This window comes from Toxotes jaculatrix, chromosome 9 (genome assembly GCF_017976425.1).
Source record: "Toxotes jaculatrix isolate fToxJac2 chromosome 9, fToxJac2.pri, whole genome shotgun sequence".
NCBI lineage: Eukaryota > Metazoa > Chordata > Actinopteri > Toxotidae > Toxotes > Toxotes jaculatrix.
In genome coordinates this window covers 28476143-28499334 of record NC_054402.1, presented here as the reverse complement: position 1 = coordinate 28499334, position 23192 = coordinate 28476143, and the positions used below count along the sequence as shown (strand labels likewise).

The 23192-nt window shown below is 41.2% G+C and overlaps 2 protein-coding genes across 2 annotated transcripts in view; both read left to right on the top strand.

Moving 5' to 3' along the window:
- Positions 1-16411, top strand: part of ngef (neuronal guanine nucleotide exchange factor) — a 24508-nt gene extending 8097 nt beyond the window's left edge. The window contains exons 4-15 of the mRNA XM_041046935.1: positions 433-497; positions 1924-2174; positions 6618-6778; positions 6900-7052; positions 9049-9178; positions 9274-9348; positions 9731-9820; positions 10953-11116; positions 12045-12203; positions 13497-13576; positions 13661-13765; positions 13929-16411. Coding sequence (XP_040902869.1) covers positions 433-497; positions 1924-2174; positions 6618-6778; positions 6900-7052; positions 9049-9178; positions 9274-9348; positions 9731-9820; positions 10953-11116; positions 12045-12203; positions 13497-13576; positions 13661-13765; positions 13929-14188 — 1693 coding nt within the window. The 3' untranslated portion in view covers positions 14189-16411. The remainder of the gene's footprint in view (positions 1-432; positions 498-1923; positions 2175-6617; positions 6779-6899; positions 7053-9048; positions 9179-9273; positions 9349-9730; positions 9821-10952; positions 11117-12044; positions 12204-13496; positions 13577-13660; positions 13766-13928) is intronic.
- Positions 15380-23192, top strand: LOC121186790 (trace amine-associated receptor 1-like). The gene is made up of 2 exons (XM_041045582.1): positions 15380-15455; positions 22201-23192. Exons 1-2 carry the CDS (start codon positions 15380-15382, stop codon positions 23190-23192), a joined length of 1068 nt encoding a protein of 355 aa, XP_040901516.1.

Here is a 23192-nt window from a genome sequence, read left to right as displayed (position 1 = left end):
CTTTCCGACAGCAGTAAAGAGCCGGTATATAAAACACAAAACATAAAAATGCGTGACGGTTTGAGTACTCTTGCTTGACGAGCAACAAAACGACAAATACACTGTGAATTATGAGGAAAATATGTGATAGAGAGATTGGAATGGTTGAGTAGTGACTCACATTTGGCTGTGAATGATGACAAGGCGCTGATGGATTTTTAAAACTATTTTCATCAAATAATGTAATAACTGTAGCCCTGGCACAGCGGTTCGCTCTGTTTGTGTTGTTGGAGAAGACAGAGCAGAGAATTCATCATTGTGTATCTGTATGCTTGAAGTGTACTGCTGCATCATTTTTATTTATTTTTTTATTTTTTTGAACAGTAAAATGAAGCATAAAGTGTTTGTATCCATCTGTCTGCCTGCCCAAACACTGATTTCCCTTTTTTTTAGGTTGCTGAGCAATGGAGAAAGCTCCCAGACGATCGGCCACAGCCTCAACATCGTCAAAAACATTGGTGAGGAAAGGCTTGTCAGAGGGCGAGGGTGGCGCATATTCCACCCACCTCCAGAGCTGTTGCTACAAAATCACCTCTCGTTTGTGAATATATTATATGACTAACACACATGCAAACACAGATTCCTGATAATCTATTAACCCAACAATTACACTGGCTCCAGGGCTGCCGCCGAGTTGCATCCGTTACTGCGTATCTCTGACTCGTTCACCAAGGTTGAGTGGCTCTCTAAGCTGATAGTCTGGCAGTGTTGACAGACTACTCGCATAGTGTGCTTCAAGTGTGTACAGAGGATAATGGTTATTTGCAGGGATTTGGCCAAATTTACTCAAGACAGCAGTTTACCTGCAGGACTTACGTAAACAATTCGAAGAGAAAAAGCAGAGCGAGCTTTAAAAAGAGCAGAGCTATTGTCTGTGCTTTACAGATATACCTACTCTTTCTCTGTCTCTCCAACCTGTGCATTTCTTTTTTTCGCTGTGTGCGGCGTTTCATTCTCTCTTATGTAATTCTCAGTTCAGTTCTACGCCCACTAAAGCAATCTGCAGTATATGACTGAGGGAGATTATGCAACGGGCCCCTGTTGTTCAAAGTCACCTTCCCTCTTGATATACACATACTCAGTGTTCCTTTAAAAGAGCATCTGTTCTTATCAGCAAACTTTCAGCCCACCACCAAACTTGGTGAGCGAGACAGTATCTCTGTGGCTGTCCAACCTCCGCACTGACTGCACCAGTACTGAAATTGAAGTCCTACCCACTTCTGGGCCACAGATGTCGGATTTAAAAAAAAAAAAAGACAATCTTTGGCACAAAGTTACTGTACCTCCTCTGTTAGCTGGTATACAACTAGCTCAAAAAGCTTACTGCATGTTGCAGTACATTCGCCTGATATTGCTACTGTGAAAATATGCAAGAGCACTGATGCTTGATGCAGGTTATTGTTAATAACTTATTAGTAATTAACGTTCTTTGCAGTTGGCATGAATGATCACTGAACCAGCTGATAGCTGCTTTGTTCTTCAACTTCTTACCCACATATATAAAAAAAACACATTTTAAAATCTATTTTGTTAATGATATAAATATGAATAATCAGCTTATTATACAAATATGCCCATGGAATGTAATAGTGTAACTAACCACATGAATCTCCACTGTACCTTTGTGATTTGGATGAAGAAATATTGTTTTAATACGCATAGGCAGCTTATATTATCATATTGTTATAAACAGGTTAATCAGCAGCTCTGTGTGAATAGTGCTAGATGATCAGCTGTCAGTCCTATGGTGTACATTTATTGTTAAACAGCACAGATATTTGCTAAAATCAAAAGCAGCAGATGTCAGTTTACACAACACAGACCAACCTCTCATGTACATGCACACGTACATAATGCCTGACTCATTTTCTTTTGACCCTCCAGCGTTCCTGTACCAGGAATATCGGGATACCTCAAAGCAGCAGGAGATCGAGCAACGGCGGCAGCGGGACAACCTTTCCCCTAGGGTTACTGCAGGGACCGTGGTGGCAGAGTCCGGTGTCGTGTCCCCCCCGGCATTACAGCTTCAGCTGAGGAACAGCGCTCGCTCGTTGACCTTGTGGCAGAACCTGGACCCCGTGCAGGCCAGCGGCCTGCTCAGCCAGTTACCGCAGAAGGAAATCATAATGCAAGAGGTTAGTTATGGAATCTTAAGAATGACTTTGCCCTGTAATGAGCGAAAACACTCAAGTGCAGTTTTTAGGTAAACCTAGCTAAAACTATTAGAGCCCTACAATATATTAGAGAAGGACCTGACAAGACAAGATGGAGGACATCAACCATGATGGTCATGAATATACAAGATATTAGGTTGTGACAAGAGAGAACCAGTGGCCACCTGTGGTATTGCAACTAAAAAAAAAAATCTTCTGCAGCCCCGTTGGTGACCATTTTAAAAAAAGCCATCAGTGAAACCATTAACCGGACAGCTTGGGCTTAAAGATTGATTATTACTCTTTCTATTCTGAGTTTTCAATCCATGGAGGTTTGGTATTTGTAAAACTTTCCCTGAGCCTAGAAAACTGAGTTTAATTTTTTTGGGATGTCAGCCCAATGTGGAGTGCATGGGATGAAGGGGTGGGGAAGGGACATCAGGGCGCGTGTTGCAGTGAGCCCCACAACACAGAAGGTAAACAAGCGAGCTAGAGAGCTTTTCCGGAGGCCTTCCTCAGTACAGAGTAAGCCATGTTCAGACTCTCGTACCTGGGAGGACAGGAGGAGTGTTGCTCTTAATATCAGCAACTCAGCTCAGTGCTGGTGATTAACCTTCAAAACACCTTTACCTGACTGAACTGTGACACAGTAATCTTAACTCAAAGGTCCATAGTATACATTTACAAGAAACCCACAGTCCACAGAGGCAGCACTAACAAATCGTGTATTTGGACTACATGGACTACAGCATACATTGACCGGGCCAGTCACCTCAGGGGCTGGCAGTGGACCTGGTGATGTGACCGCCAGTCTCACACAGCAGGAGGGTCCTCAACATTTCCAAAAACACCAGAGCAGGCTGGCCACATATTCGGAATCAAAATGGTTACCTTCTCACCTTAAAAAATATCAAAATGCGTAGTGCATTCTGGGATGCATCCTCGATGAAGTGGGCGGAGTGAGAACACTTCTGGATATATGATCTGTACTTTGCTAGATACAAACTGGAGCAGTACTTTGGCTGATGACGTTCCACAAGAGCACGAGGGGGGGGGCACAGATTGACAGGACATTCATGTGGTTTTTAGAATAATCTTCTCTGCTAATATTTAATTTGTAATATGGTTTTAGGTTGGAACCATTAGTTGCTTCCCTCACAGAGTGACTTAAGTAGAGTGAATGAATCATATGTCATGGTTCACCTGATCCGTTTCCCAGGGCTGCCAACTTTTGCCAACTTGATTCGTCTCCCCTGACAACTGAACACAGTGTCCTTCAGTCAGTGTATTCAATGCTGCAAAGTGCTGTACTGTAGCCAAGTACAATTTTGAGGTACTTTGTGTACTTTACATGAATGTTACCATTTTATTTACAGCTTTATTTACTAGTTACCAGATGAAGGGTTTATACAATGGGACAATATAAGATTAAAATTCAACACATTGTCACAGATTAAACCAGCGATTCACTCAAGTGAAACTAATTAGAAGCAGCTGTTTAGGGGAGATCTCACAGGAGCTATTGGTCAGATGTCATCTGGGGGTAAATGGCATTGAAATCATGGGCGTTATACAATGTCTTTGCAGCACCGAAGTAGAGCTGTTTTTAGGATATTATTTCACAACCTCGGAAAAAATACAGAGGTCGGGACCTCATGTGGTTAGCATGAGATCTGTGCTGATTGCATGGGTCTCATGTGGGTTGTTCGGAGCAAAAAAAAATACAAGGCACCTTCTTTGTAGTTGTTGTTTCCACATAAAATCATCAAAGTAAGAAGAATAACTCCTGAATTCGGGAAATGGGACAATCCATGAATGCGGCATGAGTATAATACATCCATGGACGACAGACAGAAGTGGTTCGTCTTGTGTAATGAGAAAGGACAAGAAAGAAGACAGCACCAGAGTCTGCAGCAACTTTAAGTGAAAGCAGAAGAAGAAGACAGCACCAGTGATGGTGAATGCATATGCTGGAGTGTCTGCTCTTTTCATGCCTTCATGAGATTTGAACCAGGTAAAACACCAACGTTTAACATTTATTCATTGAAACCAAGTTTTTCGAACTGCCCTCCTCTGTTGCCATGTTTATGTGAATCAAACCAAGTTTCTGTGTAAAAATGTATGATAAGTTAGTTTGAGTTCACAAAGGCTCAGGCCTTATCAGTGATTTGTTAGCTATAGCTAACGCAGCAACCACTTACTGTAGCTTTATGCGTCCTGAATCAGGTTTTTGTGAAGGTCAGCTGTGGAGTCTGAAGCAGACACAGCAGTCAGTTACACAGGCATGGTCAAATAATCTCACTGTAATATTAAAATACTGTCTCTCCATAAAACATCCAGCCGGTGGAATACAATAACAGAAGCCATAAAAATGTTATTCAGATCTAACATTACCTCTGTTTATAGTCAGAGCCCATTTTACTTTTAATTTTCCTATTTTAACAAACAAATACCCACAAGTGTTCTTCATTACTGAACATGTTAATGAATGTTGTAATCCACCATTTGTGATTATTCTTTAGTACAAAATTAATGATAGCTCCACTGTGAGGACAGAGAATTTTGTGCTTGTTTCATTAGTTGTTACTGAGGTAACAAACAGTGTGACCTAATAATCCATATCAACGTAATTATACTAAGTATTTGACTTTGTGCTAACGAGTGCTTCGTGTTTTCCAGGGGATGGTCAGAGTCTTAGAGACCTGTGAGGACTTCAGCTTGTTTGAACCTGATATAGACATGCTGATGGAAGTCAGGCTGTGTAAAGAATAATCAAAACTTAGGTGATATCTTTTTTCTTCACTTCACCGAGAATGAAAAGATAAAACTAGCTGAAATATTTACACAGTTCAGCTGGGATAAGCTTTGCATTGTTACACAGATTAACGGGATCTTGATGGTAATAATTTACATGACTGCTTATTGTGTTAGAACGTCATCATCTCTGACCTTCTGACTCGCAGGGTGAGTGGGTGCTTTTGGTCAAGGCCCCTGGTTTTGGATTTAAATGTTGAATCATCACATGTGAGTTGAAGTTTCAGGTGTCCACACAGTTTGACCCACGCAGTGTATGTTAAGTCTGCTAAACTGTTTGTTTGTTTGTTTGTTGTTGTTGTTGTTGTTGTAAACATGGATGTGAACCATACTGGTTTTAAAATACTTCAAAATTCAAGGATACACACAGTGTATTTTGTTGAGTACTGAATGAAAAAATAACTTTTTGTTTTGTTTGTTTACAAGAAAACTCCACAGGGGGCCCTTTAAGCTCAATGGCTTTACCGAGTAATTAGTCATAACAAACTGTTTCACAGTGTGTGTGTGAACTTGTATGGTAACTGTATTGTATGTAAAAGGCTCAGGTCACATAAACTTTCCATTTCTGCTACTGAAAGCTTTTCTCAGTACAAAACAATCAAATAAAATAAGATACCACTTCCAGCTGTTGATGTCACGTGTACTGCTGCTGTGCTCATATAACCATTGTGGTTGACGTCCACCATCTTTGTCAGCAGCCAGGTTCTCTTCATAAAACCTCCCTTTATCAAGGTTCTAATAACTCATTCAGTGTTCAGAGGTGTTGACTGGGCTCTGTGCTCATCTGGAGTCTGTGGTTTATGGTGCTGTTAAACTGTGTTTGCGTTTTACCGAGAGGGGTTTCTAATATTTAGTGTGGCCTCACTGATTTGAATGTATAATACACCTCTCAGTAATAGCAGAGTGCAATTCAACAGCAGCACGAACTGCAATCTCAAAACTGACCATAAAGTTCAACTCCTCATCAGACCATTTTAAACAAATCATGAGCATCATAACCTCCCTGAGGGTGGAATTTATGGCAGGGGCTGTTGCATCAGGCTGTGTTGGTTTAGCAAGGTGTTCCTGATAAACTAAAGTTGAGACTATATTGATTGGTAAAATAATAATTAAATAATTAAATAATTAAAAAGCTAATTTTAGCTGAGAAATCAAGGTACGTGTTTAAAAAAAAACCCCACCAAGAGCTTTTAATTAAGGCAGGGCAAGTCTCCACATGCTTTGCTCAACCGAGGACAACTTCACTGAAAAAAAAATGGATCATGTGGAACAAAATAATCTAAGCTTAGAGGTGGACTTACATCGTTTTCTAAGCTTTCAGCCATGTCGTGGCTCAGTTGTCATCCATATGACAAAGGTGTGGAACGTCATTCACATGACAACAGGTGGTCATCCTCCATCTTTCTCCAGCTGTCCACTGACTCCTGGTCAGCTTAGGTTTACAGTCTATCCACTAATGATAATGACCACCTGCTATCTCATGAGCGAAGTTCCACACATGGGTTATCAGGGACCTGATGACACCTCAGTCAATAAGTGGACCTTTAAACTTACATCATCTCCAGTCAGTATTAATGTGGCCTTTCTTTTTTTTTTGCTTCTTCTGTCTAGGCCATGTTTGAGCTCGTTACCTCAGAAGCATCCTACTACAAGAGTCTGGAAATTCTGGAGACTCACTTCCTCCGTAACCCTGTTTTAATCAACACTCTCAGCCAATCTGACATGCACTTCCTGTTCTCCAACATCGAGGAGGTCATGAAGGCCAGTGAAAGGTAAGACGAGGTCATAGCTGAAGTCTGATCATACATCTCAACTGCAAAATTCCAGTCCAGCAAAAAAAAAAAAAAAAAATAATAATAATGAGGCTGAATAATGGTCTTTTAACATTTTCAGGTTCCTGATGGATCTTGAGCACCGAATCGAGAAGTCTATTCTGATTTCGGATGTTTGTGACATTGTTTACCACCATGCGGTGAAGCACTTCAGTGTGTTCATCAAATACGTTATTAACCAGGTTTACCAGGAGAAGAACTACAGACGTATTTTGTGAGTAGCTCTCTTTTTTTTTTTTTTTTATAAATACATCTGTTAGAATGTGCCTTCCTCATACTGTAGCAGTTATTTGTGGACTGGCATATGAGTCAGGTTGTTCTTGTTGAAGCAAAAGGTGGTCATTTATCCAAATATACTGTGATTTCATTTTCTATATTGGACAGTACTTTGGTCTTTTAAAGCTGTAAAAAAAAAAAAAAAGCAGTAAATAACACAGGACCTGTGTTGAGAGCAGCATTATGGCCTGTTTGACTGCTTGGACAGAAAGGAACTGTGAGAAAGAATAATAGGCGTCATCCCTCATTCACTGATGGTTTTTTTTTTTTTTTTTTTGGGTGACTGTGAAGGCTGTCACATTTCAGAGGAGAACAGGTTTGTTTTTTTGATCATGACAATTGTGATGTGCAGGGTGTGGCTGACTATGAACATAATGCATTTGTCCTTCTTCATCAGCCACACATACCTGAGTGAGAATGTGAAGTTCCCAGGTCAGGTACCTTCAGATGGCAGAGGCTAAATGGGATCTCTGCCAGCTACTGAAAAAAAAAAAAAAAAAAAAAAGTAAAACCTCTGAGACCTGCTGGTTGTTTCAAAATGAAATACAGTACAGTCTAAAGCTAATGTGCTGAAGTCTGTGAGATGTTTTGCAGATATTTTTTTTTTTGTTTTATCAGTTTAGGAATCACATGACAAAACTTTGCAAAAGAAACAAACAAAAACAAAACAAAACATTGACTAATTATTGTGATAGATGGGAGGAGAGGAGCTGTTGAGCATGTTTCTTCCTCATCCAGGCCGGTAGATTCTTAAGAGGTTTTCGCTGCCGTTCATGCCAGGACAGATTATTTCCAGGCCGCATATCATGGAGAAAAGGCGATTTGCTCTCTCTTCGCTTTCACATTCGCTAACAGCGGCACAGGAGCTGTGATTCTACTGTGAAGTAGATTTTTCTACAAAACCTTTTCATGTAAGAGCTTAGGTGCAAAACCTAGATCCACCGCACGCGTTCAGGCCAGCTAACCAAAATCATTTTACAGAATGTGTTATGAAATAGCAATTTTCTGTGTAGTATTTTCTGTGTGGCCAAAGTCTCTGCCATTAGACCTCCGTGTTAGCATCATTTTTAATTTTATCATCTTTTTTCCTGGTTGAGACGCTAGGGTTTTAAAACAATTTGGCAGCGTTTTCTCTCTCACGGAAATAATAGTCCAAATAGGGCGTGACGAGGCGTCACCTGTGTAATTGACAGTCATTAGTCTGATTATTAAGTTAAGAGGATACCAACATGAAGCGCTACAGGAAACAAACATCTGACGGACTTTTCACCATAAAACATCCAAGAGACGAAGGAAAAAAGTGCATCGGTCGGAAGCTGAACTGAATGAAAACAAACTGGTTTTCTTGTTGGGTTGAACGTGCTGAAGCAGCTCTGTAGAATTTTTTTTTTGGTTCAGGTTCTCACAAGTTGGTCTGGCTCAAACATTCGGCAGCTTATGACTCAATTCCTCTGCTACCTTTGGACCATGTGCCAAGTTTATGTATTCCCATAGCAACCTACGCCCTGTTGTTTCTGCTGCCTTCCTGATATGGATCATATTGAAACACCTGTACCCTCTGGGGCCCAGATGTAGAAACAAATGCATTGCAAATCCAAAAAACCGTGCATACACCATTTCCCACACGTGGGAAAAAAAAAAAAAAAAAAAGACTTCAGACCAGGTGTACACACAGTTCTCCAGAAACAGCTGCAGGTGATATGATAGACATGAAAGATGAGAGATGGAACTTCATTGGCAAAACTTTGTTTTTCTACGCTTCTTGGTTCTTTCACTGGTTATGTTATTATTTTTGCAATCCACACAGCCTTCTGTAAACTGTCAGTCAGAGACACTTTGATGAACGTACATAAATGAAAAAGTCTGTCTCTATAGGGATCGTCTCCATAATGTTGTCAGAGGATTGTGTTTTCTTAATCTGATTGTCTGTCCAGAGAGGGAAACCAGGCATTTCGGGAGGCCATGGCTGGTCTGGAGAATCATCCTCGTGTCAGGGGCCTGTCCTTCACCTCGTTCCTCATCCTTCCTTTCCAGAGGATCACAAGGCTCAAGCTGCTGGTGCAAGTGAGTGTGCCATCAACACTTAAGACTAAATATAGCATAGTACAGTAAAGTAAAGGGACCAGATTTCAACCAGATGACTTTGTTTCTCTTCGCAGAACATCCTGAAAAAAGCTGAGGAAAACTCTGAGAGGGAAGCAAATGCTATAAAAGCACATCAGCAACTGGAGCACGTGAGTATCAGTCACAGGGTTGGGCCCAGGGTGGGTTCAGAGGGGCAATGAGGTAGTTGTGAGGATGGTGGATAATGATATAACTATCATTGCATTAATAACGTTCTAAAGGTGTAAATTAAAACAGTGAGCGCTGCCCTAACCTCCGACAACCAGCGCTTTGTCTGTGGGCATTTCCGCCATCTTCTCATTCTTGGGAGCTTGGTTTTTACTGAGACCAAGCTCTCTGGCATGATTTACAAGTGAAGCCAACGGTCAGAGTTCAGGGAGTTACTCTCACTTTATGAAATGAATAATAAATAAAGAAGCAGCAAATGGAAAAACAATATCATACGATGTTTTAAGATCATGGACTGAAGGTGGATTTTTGTGCTGTCCTCAGATTGTGAAAGAGTGTAACGAAGGGGTACGAAAAATGAGCCGCACTGAGGAGCTTATCAGCATCGAGAAAACACTGGAGTTTAAATCCAAGGTAAGCCAAGTCTTATTCTCTCCTATTTTCAACTTTTAATGAAGTCACACAGAATATATGTTCAGAATATAGCTGTGTCCCAATTTAGCGACGATGCTCTTCCTGTCTGGATTTCACTGAATACGCCAGTGAAGGAAATGAGTCTGTCTCATTCCAAAGGCCTGAGGAGCGTGGGTGCAGCCATCTGTTTCCCCACTGTCTTTTGTGAGCCACGCTGATTTAAAGGTGTGAAGATGGAAAGCATCACTCGATCAAAACGTATTTCCCTCATGTTTACTTTCAGAGGGTCATTAGTCAATGGTAAACACGTCACACGAACGAGAACAATTAAAGACGCCACTGCAAGATGTAAAAAATAGAAACTTCCTGAAAGCAGCTACAGAGGGTCTTATATATGGAAACCTGAGTTGCTCACAGGTTTATTATCTTGTGATCTCAGGATGACAAAGCTCTTTTAAAATTCACTTGAGAGAACAACTTTTTTGTTAGTTGAGGTAATAAGATAACTAGTCACGTGTTAAACTGATGTATCATGAAACGTCTTCTTAAAAGTTTGAACTTTCCAAATAGAAAAGGATCACCCACGTGTCTTTAGTGAGTCTTCGGTTAATGTGAGGCACCACCATCTTATTTGGGGGTAGGTGCAGCATCCTTTATAGGATCTGTTCCACTTTTCTTTGGGGTGGGGGGGGGACTGTCTAGAAGCAACCAGCAAACCAGCTCCGTGCCTCTGAAATTAATCTGGGATTGCTGAGTTGCTCCCACCCACCAAGGATTTGTCACAGCTATGTTTGGCTCTTTGTCAACTGTTTTCCACATTGGTCAACACTTCCTGCAGGGCCAGAGAACTGAATGTTAGCAAACCATACTAACTATATTCACTTGTGGGGAAATAGTCACAGGAATGTGTTTTGACCAGCTCCGATGGTCACTGAGGTCACACAAAACAAATCTGAAGATGCAAATGAACTGTACATCTATCAGTTAAACACGTCTCTGCAGGACTTCTGTAATGTCCAAAGTGATTAAATGGAAACTAAATCATCAGACAGGCACTGTGAAGGAAATATAAAATGCAGTTTGCATACAATACTTCATACTCATACCGTCTAACCTCTGTTAACCCCTGTAGTCTGTGCCCATCATTTCCCACTCGCGCTGGCTGCTAAAGAAGGGTGAAGTGCAGCTAATGGCTGGACCCAAGAGCACGAGGACCATGCGCAGCCGTAAACTCTACCAACCGCTCTACTTGTTCCTGTTCAACAACCTGCTGCTGATCACCAAACCCAGCTCAGGGTAAGAAACTGGCAAAGGTATAATCACTGTGAAATGTACTCCGAGCTGGCACTTTATTAGGTGCACATATAGCCAAAAGCTATATTGTTCAGTTTGTGTTGAAACTATCGTATACAGGTAGAAGCGTTGATGCAACTGCATGATCATTGTGGGGGGTTTAGTTGTTGTTTAACTGTATTGCATCATACAGAGTCATTATCCATTAACTCTCTCTGATCCAAATACAAAAAAATAGTTCAAGTTCCTGGCCTTTGAGTGATTATGGAGAAAGTTTGAAGTCAATAACTTTTGTGGCAAATCTGTTTTGGATATTTGAAAATTGCATCTCAGCTCTATCTGAGAAAATGGACAAGATTGGCAACACCAGGGGAGGGTGTTGTCCCTTCCCACAGCATGGTGAAGAAGTGGGCTGCTGAACTCCAACAAGGCAGAGGGAGTTTGGAATAAGATGGTCACCATCACCACATGGTGAGTGGCCATTGACAAAATAGATGACATGATTTGACAGATTCATGAATAAAACAGCAGTACATCACCACAGAGCTGGGTATCTCCCACTGGATGACGTGTGTAAATGTAGGAGGAAACTGTGCTGAAAAATAAATGTTAATAAAAAGGTTCTCTAAAAGTGACTTATTTTACCCTAAACCACAAACTTATCAATCACCCCTTGTAACATAATACAATTCAACAGTGCCACAAATTACATCCTCCAAAATAACCATACAGTTGCATCAACACCTTTAAACCAGTTTCAACAAAAACCTGAACATTAGAACCTTTTGTGGCCCGAGAATTACTGCAGGACTGTTGGATTCGATTTGTTTTAGTTGGGTGGATAACTGAGTGTATGTTTACATTTAAAAACAAAATCAGTCAGTTGTTGCATTGGAAACAGGGAATGTTAATTGAGCCAACTTGTTGTCAGTGGGGACAAGTTCCAGGTTCTGGACTCATGCATGCGGGCCATGTTAAGGACCGAAGACCTTGAAGACCAGGGCCAGTTGCTGGCCAATGTCTTTAATCTCAAGCTCCTGGAGAACCAAGAGGAGCGTCCAGTCAGCTACATGCTCAAGACCATCAGCATGTGAGTATCTGAGGCACGATCAGCTCAGGACGCTCTGTGAATGAGTGTGGGTGAACATAATGAGAGACAATGAAGAGATGAAACTCCCGATGAGTTCTGTGGAGAAAGCAAACAGACCATCCATCCACAATGACGCTTCAGTCAGAGACACTTCATCAAGGAAGTGACTGTTTATAGAAAATGATTATACAGTTACTTTTGGCAGAAAAAAAAGGCTCTGCTGTTTGTGGGAGTGCTCAATAAATCCGAGCAGCTAAGCCAACTAATCCCCCCCCAATCAATCAGCCAATACAGGCACGACGTCAGTGCTCTGCCTCCGCAAATGCTGAGCTTCATCTGACGTGTGATTATAGTGTGAGTTTAAAACTAGCTTAGAACTGCTGTTAAATTCATCCACTGTTCGTGATCAATTCATGTGACTGTGAACTGTTCAGGAAGCAATCTTACACATACTTGTTTGCACTTGTGGTCCAATGTACTAAGATTTTTTTTTTAATAGTAGGTAGACACAAAAACCTATTTGTAGGCCAAAAGGTCAAATTTGTGTGCCACAGTTTTCCACCTCTGGAGAGCAGGTGTAAAAAATAGTGCAGGTGTAAAGTTGTGGGGTAGAAAACATGATTTAACTTTTGTTTCTTTTTTTCTCTGCCCAGCAGCGACTGCACTGATGTAGTCTGGTACAGTTTAAACTTGGTTGCATGTACCTGAGTATTCTAAGCATCAGCTTTTTTAACTCGCTGTACCTGCTAATCTCTTACCACCAGTTGCTGTACGAACAAGGCTGATATTACTCTGAATGTTTCAGTGAACCTCATGAAAAGACCAAACCTAACAACGCCTTAGTCCGTCTCTCAGTTCTTTCTGACACTCTCACCCTGCCTGTGGCTGTCAGCTCTAAGCCCACCGGTTCTTACTGAAGACATAAATCTTTAAACATGGTTCACTGCATTGTGTTAAAGGTACAGGAAACTTAATTTAGCATTGCATTTCTTCCAAATCGATTCGTAGATAAACGCGTTGCTCTGTTTTATTCTCTGAGTTTACTCTGACTTTTCTCAAGAAAATCTAGATGTTGGGAAGGTGTAGGCCATTGTGTGTGGGAGTCAAAATTGGAAACAGACAAAACTTTTTAATAGGATCTCTTCATATTTGGTTTTCGTGTCTTCATTGAGTTTGTTGACAAAAAGAAGAATTTAAAAAAGATTTGTGCACAGTATGAACACAGCTAGTAACAACAGAAAAAAAAAGAATTTACCTCTAACCGGTTACTAATCAATGGCATCCTGTGGACAGGAGTGACAAGCTTCGGTGGATGTGTGCTCTCACTCCTAACCGGCGCACACGCTTTATGTCTACTAGTGCCCACCAACCAGGTGAGACACAAAATCACACCAACACAGAGCACAGGCTGCATGTTGGAGACTGAGGTATGAATTCAGACTGTCTGTGATCTTCAGACTCTCCACAGGTGCAGTGTATTCAGTCGTACTCATCCCAGGAGCCGGATGAACTCTCCATTGAGATGGCTGATGTTTTGAACCTCCTAGAGAGAACTGATGATGGTGTGTAGCTCCACAAATCTGCAAATCCATGTCTGTTTTGAGGCTGTTACATACATAAAAATAAGTGAAGGAATTTAAAAAAAAAAAAAAAAAAAAGAATTTTCTAGTTTTCTCTTTCCGTCATCATGTTACCTTTGGTCTTTTTGTGTCTTCTGTATTCAAGGCTGGATGATGGGTGAAAGGCTTCATGACGGTGAAAGGGGCTGGTTCCCTAGTCGTATAGTAGAGGAGATCCAGAGCAAGGAGGTCCGAGCTCAGAACCTGAGAGAGGCCTTCAGGGTCCAGCAAGCCCAGGAAGGGGGAAGCGGCCCGCAAACCGGAGCCAGGGTTGGTTTGAGGGCAGGGAGACGCACCCCAAGGGTCTCCAGCCTCTCCAGTTCTTGGAGCGATCAAATGGGGGACAACAGTGAAGTAAATCAGTGAATCAGTAACAATAATGAATGTCACCATTCAGGACATATGCACTAAGAGAAACATAATCAGGATACATGTGACTTTATTCCCATACAATGGCATCTTGTCCCTTTGATTTTCAGCAGTGGATGGTTTTGAGAAATCCACAGCTTCGGTCTCAGTGATCTGGGACAAATGATCACAGTGCTTGAGTCAGTAACCTTGTACAAGCGATGCTGCATGTCTCATGTAAACGTGTAGTGAAGGTGTATCGTAGGCCAACACACTATGGTGTGTAATGCATGGAGCAAAGCTCTGTGTTTGGTTCAGGGCTTTGTGTGGGAATGGCCCTAACACAACCCTAATAGTCTGAAAACAGTACTGTAAACATTCCTCAGCTGCATGGACAAGTTTTAAAAATTGAATGTGTTCATTTCATTGTAAAATACCCTTCAACACTGAATTATACAAATATTCAAGTGTTTGGTGGCCCTGAGAGCGCAGTGCAATCCAACTCGTACATGCAAATAGACAAAATCAAGTAAAATGAAGAAAACATCTCCATCAGTTTGGCAACTTGTACATCATTCTGAATAAATGTGACTTTTTAATATTACATTTTTTTTTTCATTAAAACTTATATATCAAGTTTTAATATTCAAATTCTAATAATTTTATGATTCAGATATTATGGCCATTATTTGAATTTGATCATCTAGTAATCAAACTTAGCTCCCTGTCCAACACCAATGACTGATAGTGGACTTGGATTTGGACCCATGACCCCAGGTGTGTTTAGGCATGTTCATCTTTTTTGTAATTTCATTCCGTGCAGCTTCCACGCCAGCATTTCTGTATTCAGTTGTTTTCTGTTATTGCTGTGTGTTCATGTAGTTGGTTGCGTTTTGTCTCTTTGCATCATTGTTTCTTGCTGCACGTGTGTTGTTAAGCTCAAGAAGTTTTCTCCATTTTTTTTTTTGCTTGCATGCAGTTGCACTGAGCTTTCAGGACCACCATATAAGTGTCTGATAAAATAAATACATAGAATAGTATTGTATGAAAATCACCAATGAATATTTAAAAGGTCTGTGTCTATGAATATTCATTTAAGTCAGTCAGCTGAGGTGGTACTCCAACTAAAATGTATCTTTTGAGTGTGAAAATCTGCCACAGCAATCAGCCACACGTGATTGCGCGTGGCTGTAATAAGGATGCTCCGTCATGGAGAAGAGTGGCAGGAGTCAGCTTGGCTTCACTGTGGATGCAGCAGTGTCAGAAACATCCATAGAAATCAGAGGTGAGATTGCAAACACAAACGCCTCCACCAGATAATGTTGATAGTATTTCTCTGTAGGTTGGGGACACGGCTACCAAAAATAATATGTCAGATTGGAAAAAAAAAAAAATGCTATGCTGGCAGGAATCCAAGTCAACAGACTGGCACAATAGCCAATCAGAACACACACACACACACACACACCCCTCCTACCAAAACAAACTTGTGGTCTGCATACCTAGGTTTATTTGAATGGCATCTGCAGAGCCTTGTGCTATACAGAGTCCTTAAAGATTCCCTTTAAATCAAACTGCCTGGCTCTAGATTTCCCAAACTGATAGAGTAACAGGTCCATCCAGTCTGAAAGACTGTCATGGTTCAGGTGGTGTTTATTTGTTTTAATCTTCACAAAGGCTCTCTCTGCTCTTGCAAGAGCGACAGGTAACATCATGAACAATAGCAGGGCAGTGCAAACTTCCTGGAGCTCTGGTGGCAATAATGACCTGATACATGTTTCTGCAGCATCCATACTGTACTGTGCAATGGACCCTGTGCCAGTCCTGATTTTGTAATGCTAAGAACAGTTGTTTTCTACCTGCCATTAACCCAAGCTGACCTATTCTTTCAAAAAACAAACTCCACTCTAACAGCCATCTTCTCAGTCTACAGTGTTTAATACTCAAAAGATAGATGTTATTTGGAATATCACTTTAAAATGTACACACGCTCTCTTTCATACACACAGGATAAATCCTGTATTAGCAATTTAATACCAAATAACTGCAATATGTTGTAAATGTACGGAATGTATCAACGCTATGAACAACTATGGCTCAGCATGATTGTAAAGCCTGTGCGTCTTTAAATACAGTATGTGTACAGTAATGCAAACATTTGATGTTTAAAGTAATAATTACTGAATAATTATTTCATTTTGTAAGATGTAAATTATTGTTCATAAAAAAGCATTAATCAGAGGTGTGTGTGTGTGTGTGTGTGACTTGCTGATTTGAATTTGCTGCTGCAGTCAGTGTAACATGGAGACAGACGTAGAGAGCTGATGGTCGGAGCTAACCAGCTCTCTCCACTGGATAGACAGGGAGCCACTGTGTGGGCACGTGTGCTGTAGCTGAGCTTCGTTGGGGGATGTCAGTACACAGCTGTTACTACTCAAAGGCCCTAAATATCTTTTGAAGCTCTTGAATGTAGCAGTAATCAGTGAGCCCATATGTTGTGTTTACTGTCACTGCAGATGAATAAATGTTGTTCATGTGCAATGCCCTTTTGTCTGCAGCACTTATCTGGCTTGCTAATGCTAACGCAGCTAAGTGTGAGGAGCTGGGGCTTCAGTCAGGAAGGGACAAGACAGCTCAAGCTGAACCAAATTTTCAAATCCAAGCAGACACGAACAAGCTCATTTTGAGAAGAAATATCAGCTTTTACACACTATTTGTTTTTCAGGTCACATAAAGTTAAAGTGAATTTATCTAGGTGTTTAAACCATTTCTCTTTAAAGGACAACTTCCAATCTCCCAGTCAAATAATCCTGCTCACACTGCCCCCTACTGGTGATGCTGTTTTCACACTACTTTTGTGTAGTATTCAATTCAATTTTATTTATATAGCTACTTCCACAATCCAAATTGTCTCAAAGCGCTTTACAGAGACCCAGAGCCTGACCCCAGAGCAAGCACTTAAGGAGACAGTGGCAAGGAAAACTCCCTTTTAACAGGAAGAAACCTTGAGCAGAACCTGGCTCAGATGGGGGACCCTCCTGCTGATGGCCGGGCTGGGTGAAAGGAAGAAAAGGAGGAAGATAGGACAGCTGGGAATGGAGGAGAGGAGGAGAAGGACATGCAGCATATAAAACATGATACAAACAGTATGTTGGCAATGGACAGTGTTAGAGGGCCAGCATTCAGATTACAGATTAGTGGATACTGTGTGCTCAGCAGATTACTGTTATGATAGGAAACAGAACAGAGAAGCAATAAGCTGTCATGACTGGTAATTATTTGCATTACAGTCTGCAGAGAATATTAATCCAATATTTATCTGAAGCAGAATGGAACATTAAACATAGTAATGTGTTAGAAATGGATAATTGTAGACAATAAACAGCAGCAGGTCGGTGGAGCCAGGACCACAGACAGAGAACATGGTTCAGTTGCCTGAGCCAGCCCTACTAAGGGCTTTATCCTTAACTGTAACAGTGTCTATAGAGATAATTGTGACTAACTATAGGTTTAGTCATAATAACTAAAACTGTAACTACAGCTAATTATAAGCTTTGTCAAACAAAAAGGTTTTAAGCTTAATTTTAAAATTAGAGAGGGTGTCTGCTTCCTGAACCCAAACTGGCAGTTGGTTCCATAGGAGAGGGGCCTGATAGCTAAAGGCTCGGCCTCCCATTCTACATTTAGAGATTCTGGGAACCATAAGCAAACCTGCATTCTGGGAACGAAGCAATCTGTTGGGATGGTATGGTACTATCAGCTCTGTGAGATATGAAGGAGCCTGGCCATTGAGGGTCTTATATGTAAGGAGAAGGATTTTAAAATCAATTCTGGATTTTACAGGGAGCCAATGAAGAGAAGTTAATACAGGAGTAATATCAGTAGTGATGTAGTGTGGGCACTATGGCACCAGGCTACATCACAGTTGGGTGTAGCCATGAGTGAAACAGACCACAGCTGACCAGGATTAAAATGAGGCGTACTTAGCCAATCAAAATAAAAAATAAAAAAATTAAAAGATTAAAAAGCAGGTCCACAAAAACTCAGAAGACACAGGTAATAAACAGAAGACAGGACCTGAAGGTGCTGTCTCCAGGGTTAGGGTTAGGTGCAGAACACATCACTGAAGAAAGTAATGAAGGTTATACAAGAAAAAAGACTGGAAACAAGAACAGGCAAAGTATGTGATGGTTCATCAAGATGTCAACTTCTCTATTTGATTTTGATATTCTGCTAGTTTTTAAAGAGAAACTTGCAGGTTGGCAACCCCAGTGAAGTGTGTAGGAACATGATGTAGAAATTGGATTTTTAAAAAATCAATATGTCTAAATATGTACCACAGTAATCTTTAGGGATGTTTTTGTAAGGTAGTCATGCCATCCCAAAAGAAAGAGAACTCCCTCTCACAAAAGAAAGGCCAGTCAAGCTAGGTCAGGTTTATTAATAGGAAATGTGGCTCCCACTGCTGGTTATGACAGCAAAAAGTTTATATATATATAATATGCATATGATGGACCCTGGCATTATAATTGTAAGCCTGCTGCAAATCTAAGGCTTTGTTCATACTGCCAGCCCAAATGCTTTTTTTGGCAGATTCTTAACAGATTGATTTTAGAAAGTCTGGACAGAGCTGACTGATGACCAGCTCAGTACGCCACTCAGTTCTTGGTACAGGCCATGGTCATCTCTTGCCTCAGCTACTGCAATGCCCTCCAAGCAGGCCTCCCTTCATGCACAGTGAAACTCTCACAGAATGCGGTGGCGCACCTGGTATACAATCTGCTCATTGACCTCCTAAAGCTAAGCAACCCTCTAGGAGATGTTTTAATTGGCATCTGGTTCTACATCACAACACACACGGCCAATCGAGAGATATGTGCCTGATGGTTTTGTTTGTTTATTTTGTGTGTGTGTGTGTTTTTTTTTTTTATGTGAGTATAGTGAGAAAATTAGTCAAATCAAAAATGGGGAAAAATCTCAACCTTGAAAACAAGGAACCACAACATCTGTGCTGTGCCAAAATAAAGGCCAACTGCCTCATCCTTGGTCTTCTGACAGGATCTGGAAAGGGGGGCAGGGGTTGTGCGTTGGAGGATTAGACTGTACTGTTCTCTTGTTCAGCGGGTGGTGACCTGGAGTAAGCCCTCTGTCAGAGACTCCATGAGGGTCGATGATTAATTATCACTAATTTGTTTGCCATATGAGCGTGCAGTTAAAGCCACTGTCCCCACCCTCAGAAAATAATGAGCTCCCTGGTCGAGGAGGTGCCAGAATGCAGACAGCGGTAATGAATTCCCAGTTCTTGGAGGTGTGAGAAAATGGGAGGGGAGGCTGACATCTGGCTGCATCCCCGCCAGACCATCATTCGCACCTCTAATTGGTGTTGATGTTGCATTAATGATTACACCAGACACAAGGAAAAACTTTGAACTTTTTATTGTAATGTGCTGTCTCCACTAAGGAACGCACAGTGCTGTGTCATTGTGTGGCAACTTTTCTTTTCGTGGCATACATAGTCGTTCCATATTTGCTTTCTGGTACAAGGCAGCAATAGAAGTTTTTTCTGTCATTTCTAGGTGGTGTGTATGGAGGAAAGAGGGATCCCTCTTCCAGGATGGACAGACATGCAATGGATGTTGCATGTACAGAGTAAATTACATGGTAGATTTACAGTATGGACAATCAGGATGACAACACTATAAATAGTGAACATATATGATCCAGGAGGACGTGGAACACTTTCAGGTACCTCACACAGATAGGACACACACAAGAGGCAAAACTAAGCACATCATTCACACATCAAACACACAGAGGGAAAGAGAGGCAAGGACAACATGAACACAAGGGAGAAAGAGAGAGACAGGGGGGAGGCTGGGGCTCCGAGAGGATGAAGATCCTCAACATCTAGAATGAGACACCAAGAACCAGGGGAGAGGAAGTGGTCCCAGGACGGCCAATTGTCCAGCACAGAGAGCCTGAGTGAAAGGAGAGAAAACAGGATACTACTGTGATTGAGGGAACAAACAAACAGAACTTTAGAGTGACACCGTAGTTTTCAGAAAGTTTATATTAATCTTCTAACTTCAGCATAGTCTGATGTCAGCAGGGAGGAAGGGGGCATGTTAGGAAAAGGCCCTGCAGCCTGTAGATTCATTTTTAACCATGGGGACAGACAGGAGCCTGCATTCTGAGAGTGGAGAGAATGGATGGAATATAAGGTTTAAGGAGATCAGACAGGTATGAAGGGGCCCTTACAGTCTGGTCTGACATGGATATGGAGCCAAAGAAGGGAAGTTAGAACTGGAGTAATGTGGTCACATTTTCTAAATTTAGTTCAGATTCTAGATGCAGCATTCTGAACCATTTGGAGACTTTTAGTAGCAGCACATGGCAAGCCCAAAAACAAAAGTTACAATTAGTCTGGATCACAAAAAAGTCATGAACTATAGTCTCAGAATCAGCCACAGACAGAAAACATTGAACTTTACCTTTGTTACATTGGTGGCCTTGGGGATGTCTTTGATTTGCAGAAACATGTTCTCTCTCAAATCTCGCAAATATTATAACTACAGGCATTAAATTACACTTTAAAATTATTATTAAATTTAATTACACATTAAAATATTTGCTTTACATGTTCAAATCTTGTCATTTTGAATCTTTTGAATCATTTTTGATCTGAGGCTAAATTTTTAAAAACTCACTTTTAATGTTTAAAATCGTCACATTCTCCCTAATGCATTGTGAAGACATCGCCACCTCCTACTCTACTGTATCCACTGGAGACAGACTGTCCAGCCTCACTCCCTGAGGGCCTGTTATTTAACCCCTGGCTTGACTGGCCAGACAGACAGAGCAGAACTGAGCCCATATGAAGAGACTTTTCTGCCGACCGTACAACATCTGTCCAGCTGACTGTGGAGGGTAAGTGTGGGACTGAAACACGGATGCGTCTGATTACGCACTGAGGAACTGCCTAATGGTTGTGCAATTAATTATTTCTTCAATTTCTGAACAATTTTAAATGAAAGCATTGACCGCAGATGTTAATTTTTTTGTGATGTGACTGGTGGATGATGCTTAACCATCACTGGCAGTGGCATAAATAACAATTCAAAAGCAACATAGTGTTAACTTGACGTTTTCTACCTCAGCTAATGTTCTTCTTTTTTTTAAAACCTCTGAGATTTTATGGGTAAATAAAAAATGTACATAGAAACAGGTGAATGTACTTTCTGACGTCTGTTGGTGCAGCACTGTTGAACCCTTGACCCGTTTGTAGTGACAAGAGGAAACCATCTGTAAAGAACATTGCCACGTTGAATATAACATCATTTTACAGGAGCTCTCCATTCAGAAGAACCACAGCCAGACGAGACAAAGGAGCAGCAACTCAACAGCTTCTTACTTTTCACAGGGTTTCACCCTAAACCCCTCCTATGGTGGCATTTTTTTTTTTTTCTGAATCACAGCAGGTGTAGTCCAGTGCCTTATCACTGAACCAGCCAGTCACAGCCTATTTCTATACATTCATTGGATGATGAAGGTGATCTGAGATCAAGGCTCTGACTGCCCTTCCTGCCTTAGTGCCACTGTGACTAGATTACTTGATTAACCATCACTTTGAGTTCATCATGTTTCCCTTATTGTGTTGTATTTTTTTGAAACTGCAAAAAAACAAAAAACAAATGGCTGATTTCCTCAAGGCTCGAAAAAAAAATGTATCTTAACATCCTCATCCTTCACGCCTCTACCCTAATAACAATTAGAACAAATCTTTTAGTTTGACATGGATATTATCAAAAATTAAATACACGTTGCTTTGGTATTTCGCTATGCTTTTGTATTTGGTAATAACCAGTAAACTGCCTGAGATACTTTAGCAATCCAAATTAGCAGCGTCATCTCGAAAGAATTCCCACCTTTAATTTGAAATAAAGAAATACTTTACCTAAACTGTGTTTCTAGCCTCAAGACAGTTCAGTTCATTTTCCATTCCTTGAATGTGTCAATCTTGTCTCTCTCAGAACAGATGGAGCCGGTGCTCTGCTATGAGTCCAGAAACCTTTCATGTCTGAGGACCATCTATCCCTTGTCCATACGCATCACCCTCTATCTGATTTTAGGGGCCACAGTCATTCTAACAGTGTGTGGAAACCTTCTGGTCACTGTCTCAATTGCCTATTTCAAGCAACTCCACACTCCGACCAACTACCTCATCGCCTCTCTGGCTGTGTCTGACCTTCTTTTAGGACTGTTAGTCATGTTTCCCAGCATGATTCGATGCGTGGAGACGTGCTGGTATTTCGGCGACGTCTTCTGCAAAGTCTACATGAGTTCTGATGTCACGTTGTGTACAGCGTCCATTCTAAACCTGTCGTTCATATCACTGGACCGACACGTTGCTGTTTGCCAACCTCTGCTATACAGAAGGAAAATAACTGTTAACGTTGTGTTGATCATGATTCTGCTCAGCTGGAGTGTTTCAGCTCTCATAGGCTTTGGGATGATTTTTCTGAAGCTAAATATCTTGGGCATTGAGGAGTTCTACTACCACCATGTTATGTGCGAAGGAGGATGCGTCTTGTTTCAGAGTGGACTGTCGAGTACAGTCTCGTCAGTGCTTTCATTTTACATTCCTGGGATAATAATGCTTGGTGTTTACCTGAAGATTTTCCTGGTGGCACAGAGACAGCTGCGCAGCATACACAACGCGAGCTCAGCTAAAATCTCAAGTACGGCTCAGACTAAAGCCACTAAAACCCTTGCGATCATCATGGGGGCGTTTCTTTCTTTTTGGACTCCTTTTTTTGTCTGTAACATCATTGATCCTTTCATCAGTTACTCGACACCACCAGCGGTGTTCGAAACACTTGTATGGGTGGGCTACTTGAATTCTACTGTGAATCCTTTAATATATGCATTCTTCTACAGCTGGTTCAGAAAGGCTTTTCGATTATTCATTTCAGGTAACGTCTTTAAATCTGACATGTCAGAGACGACACTTTTCACTGAATAA

Coding starts and splice junctions, on each gene's coding strand:
- LOC121186790 (XM_041045582.1), top strand. CDS start 15,380: ATGGAGAAGAGTGGCAGGAGTCAGCTTGGCTTCACTGTGGATGCAGCA. Junction 15,456..22,200: donor AACATCCATAGAAATCAGAG/GTGAGATTGCAA, acceptor TGTCTCTCTCAG/AACAGATGGAGCCGGTGCTC.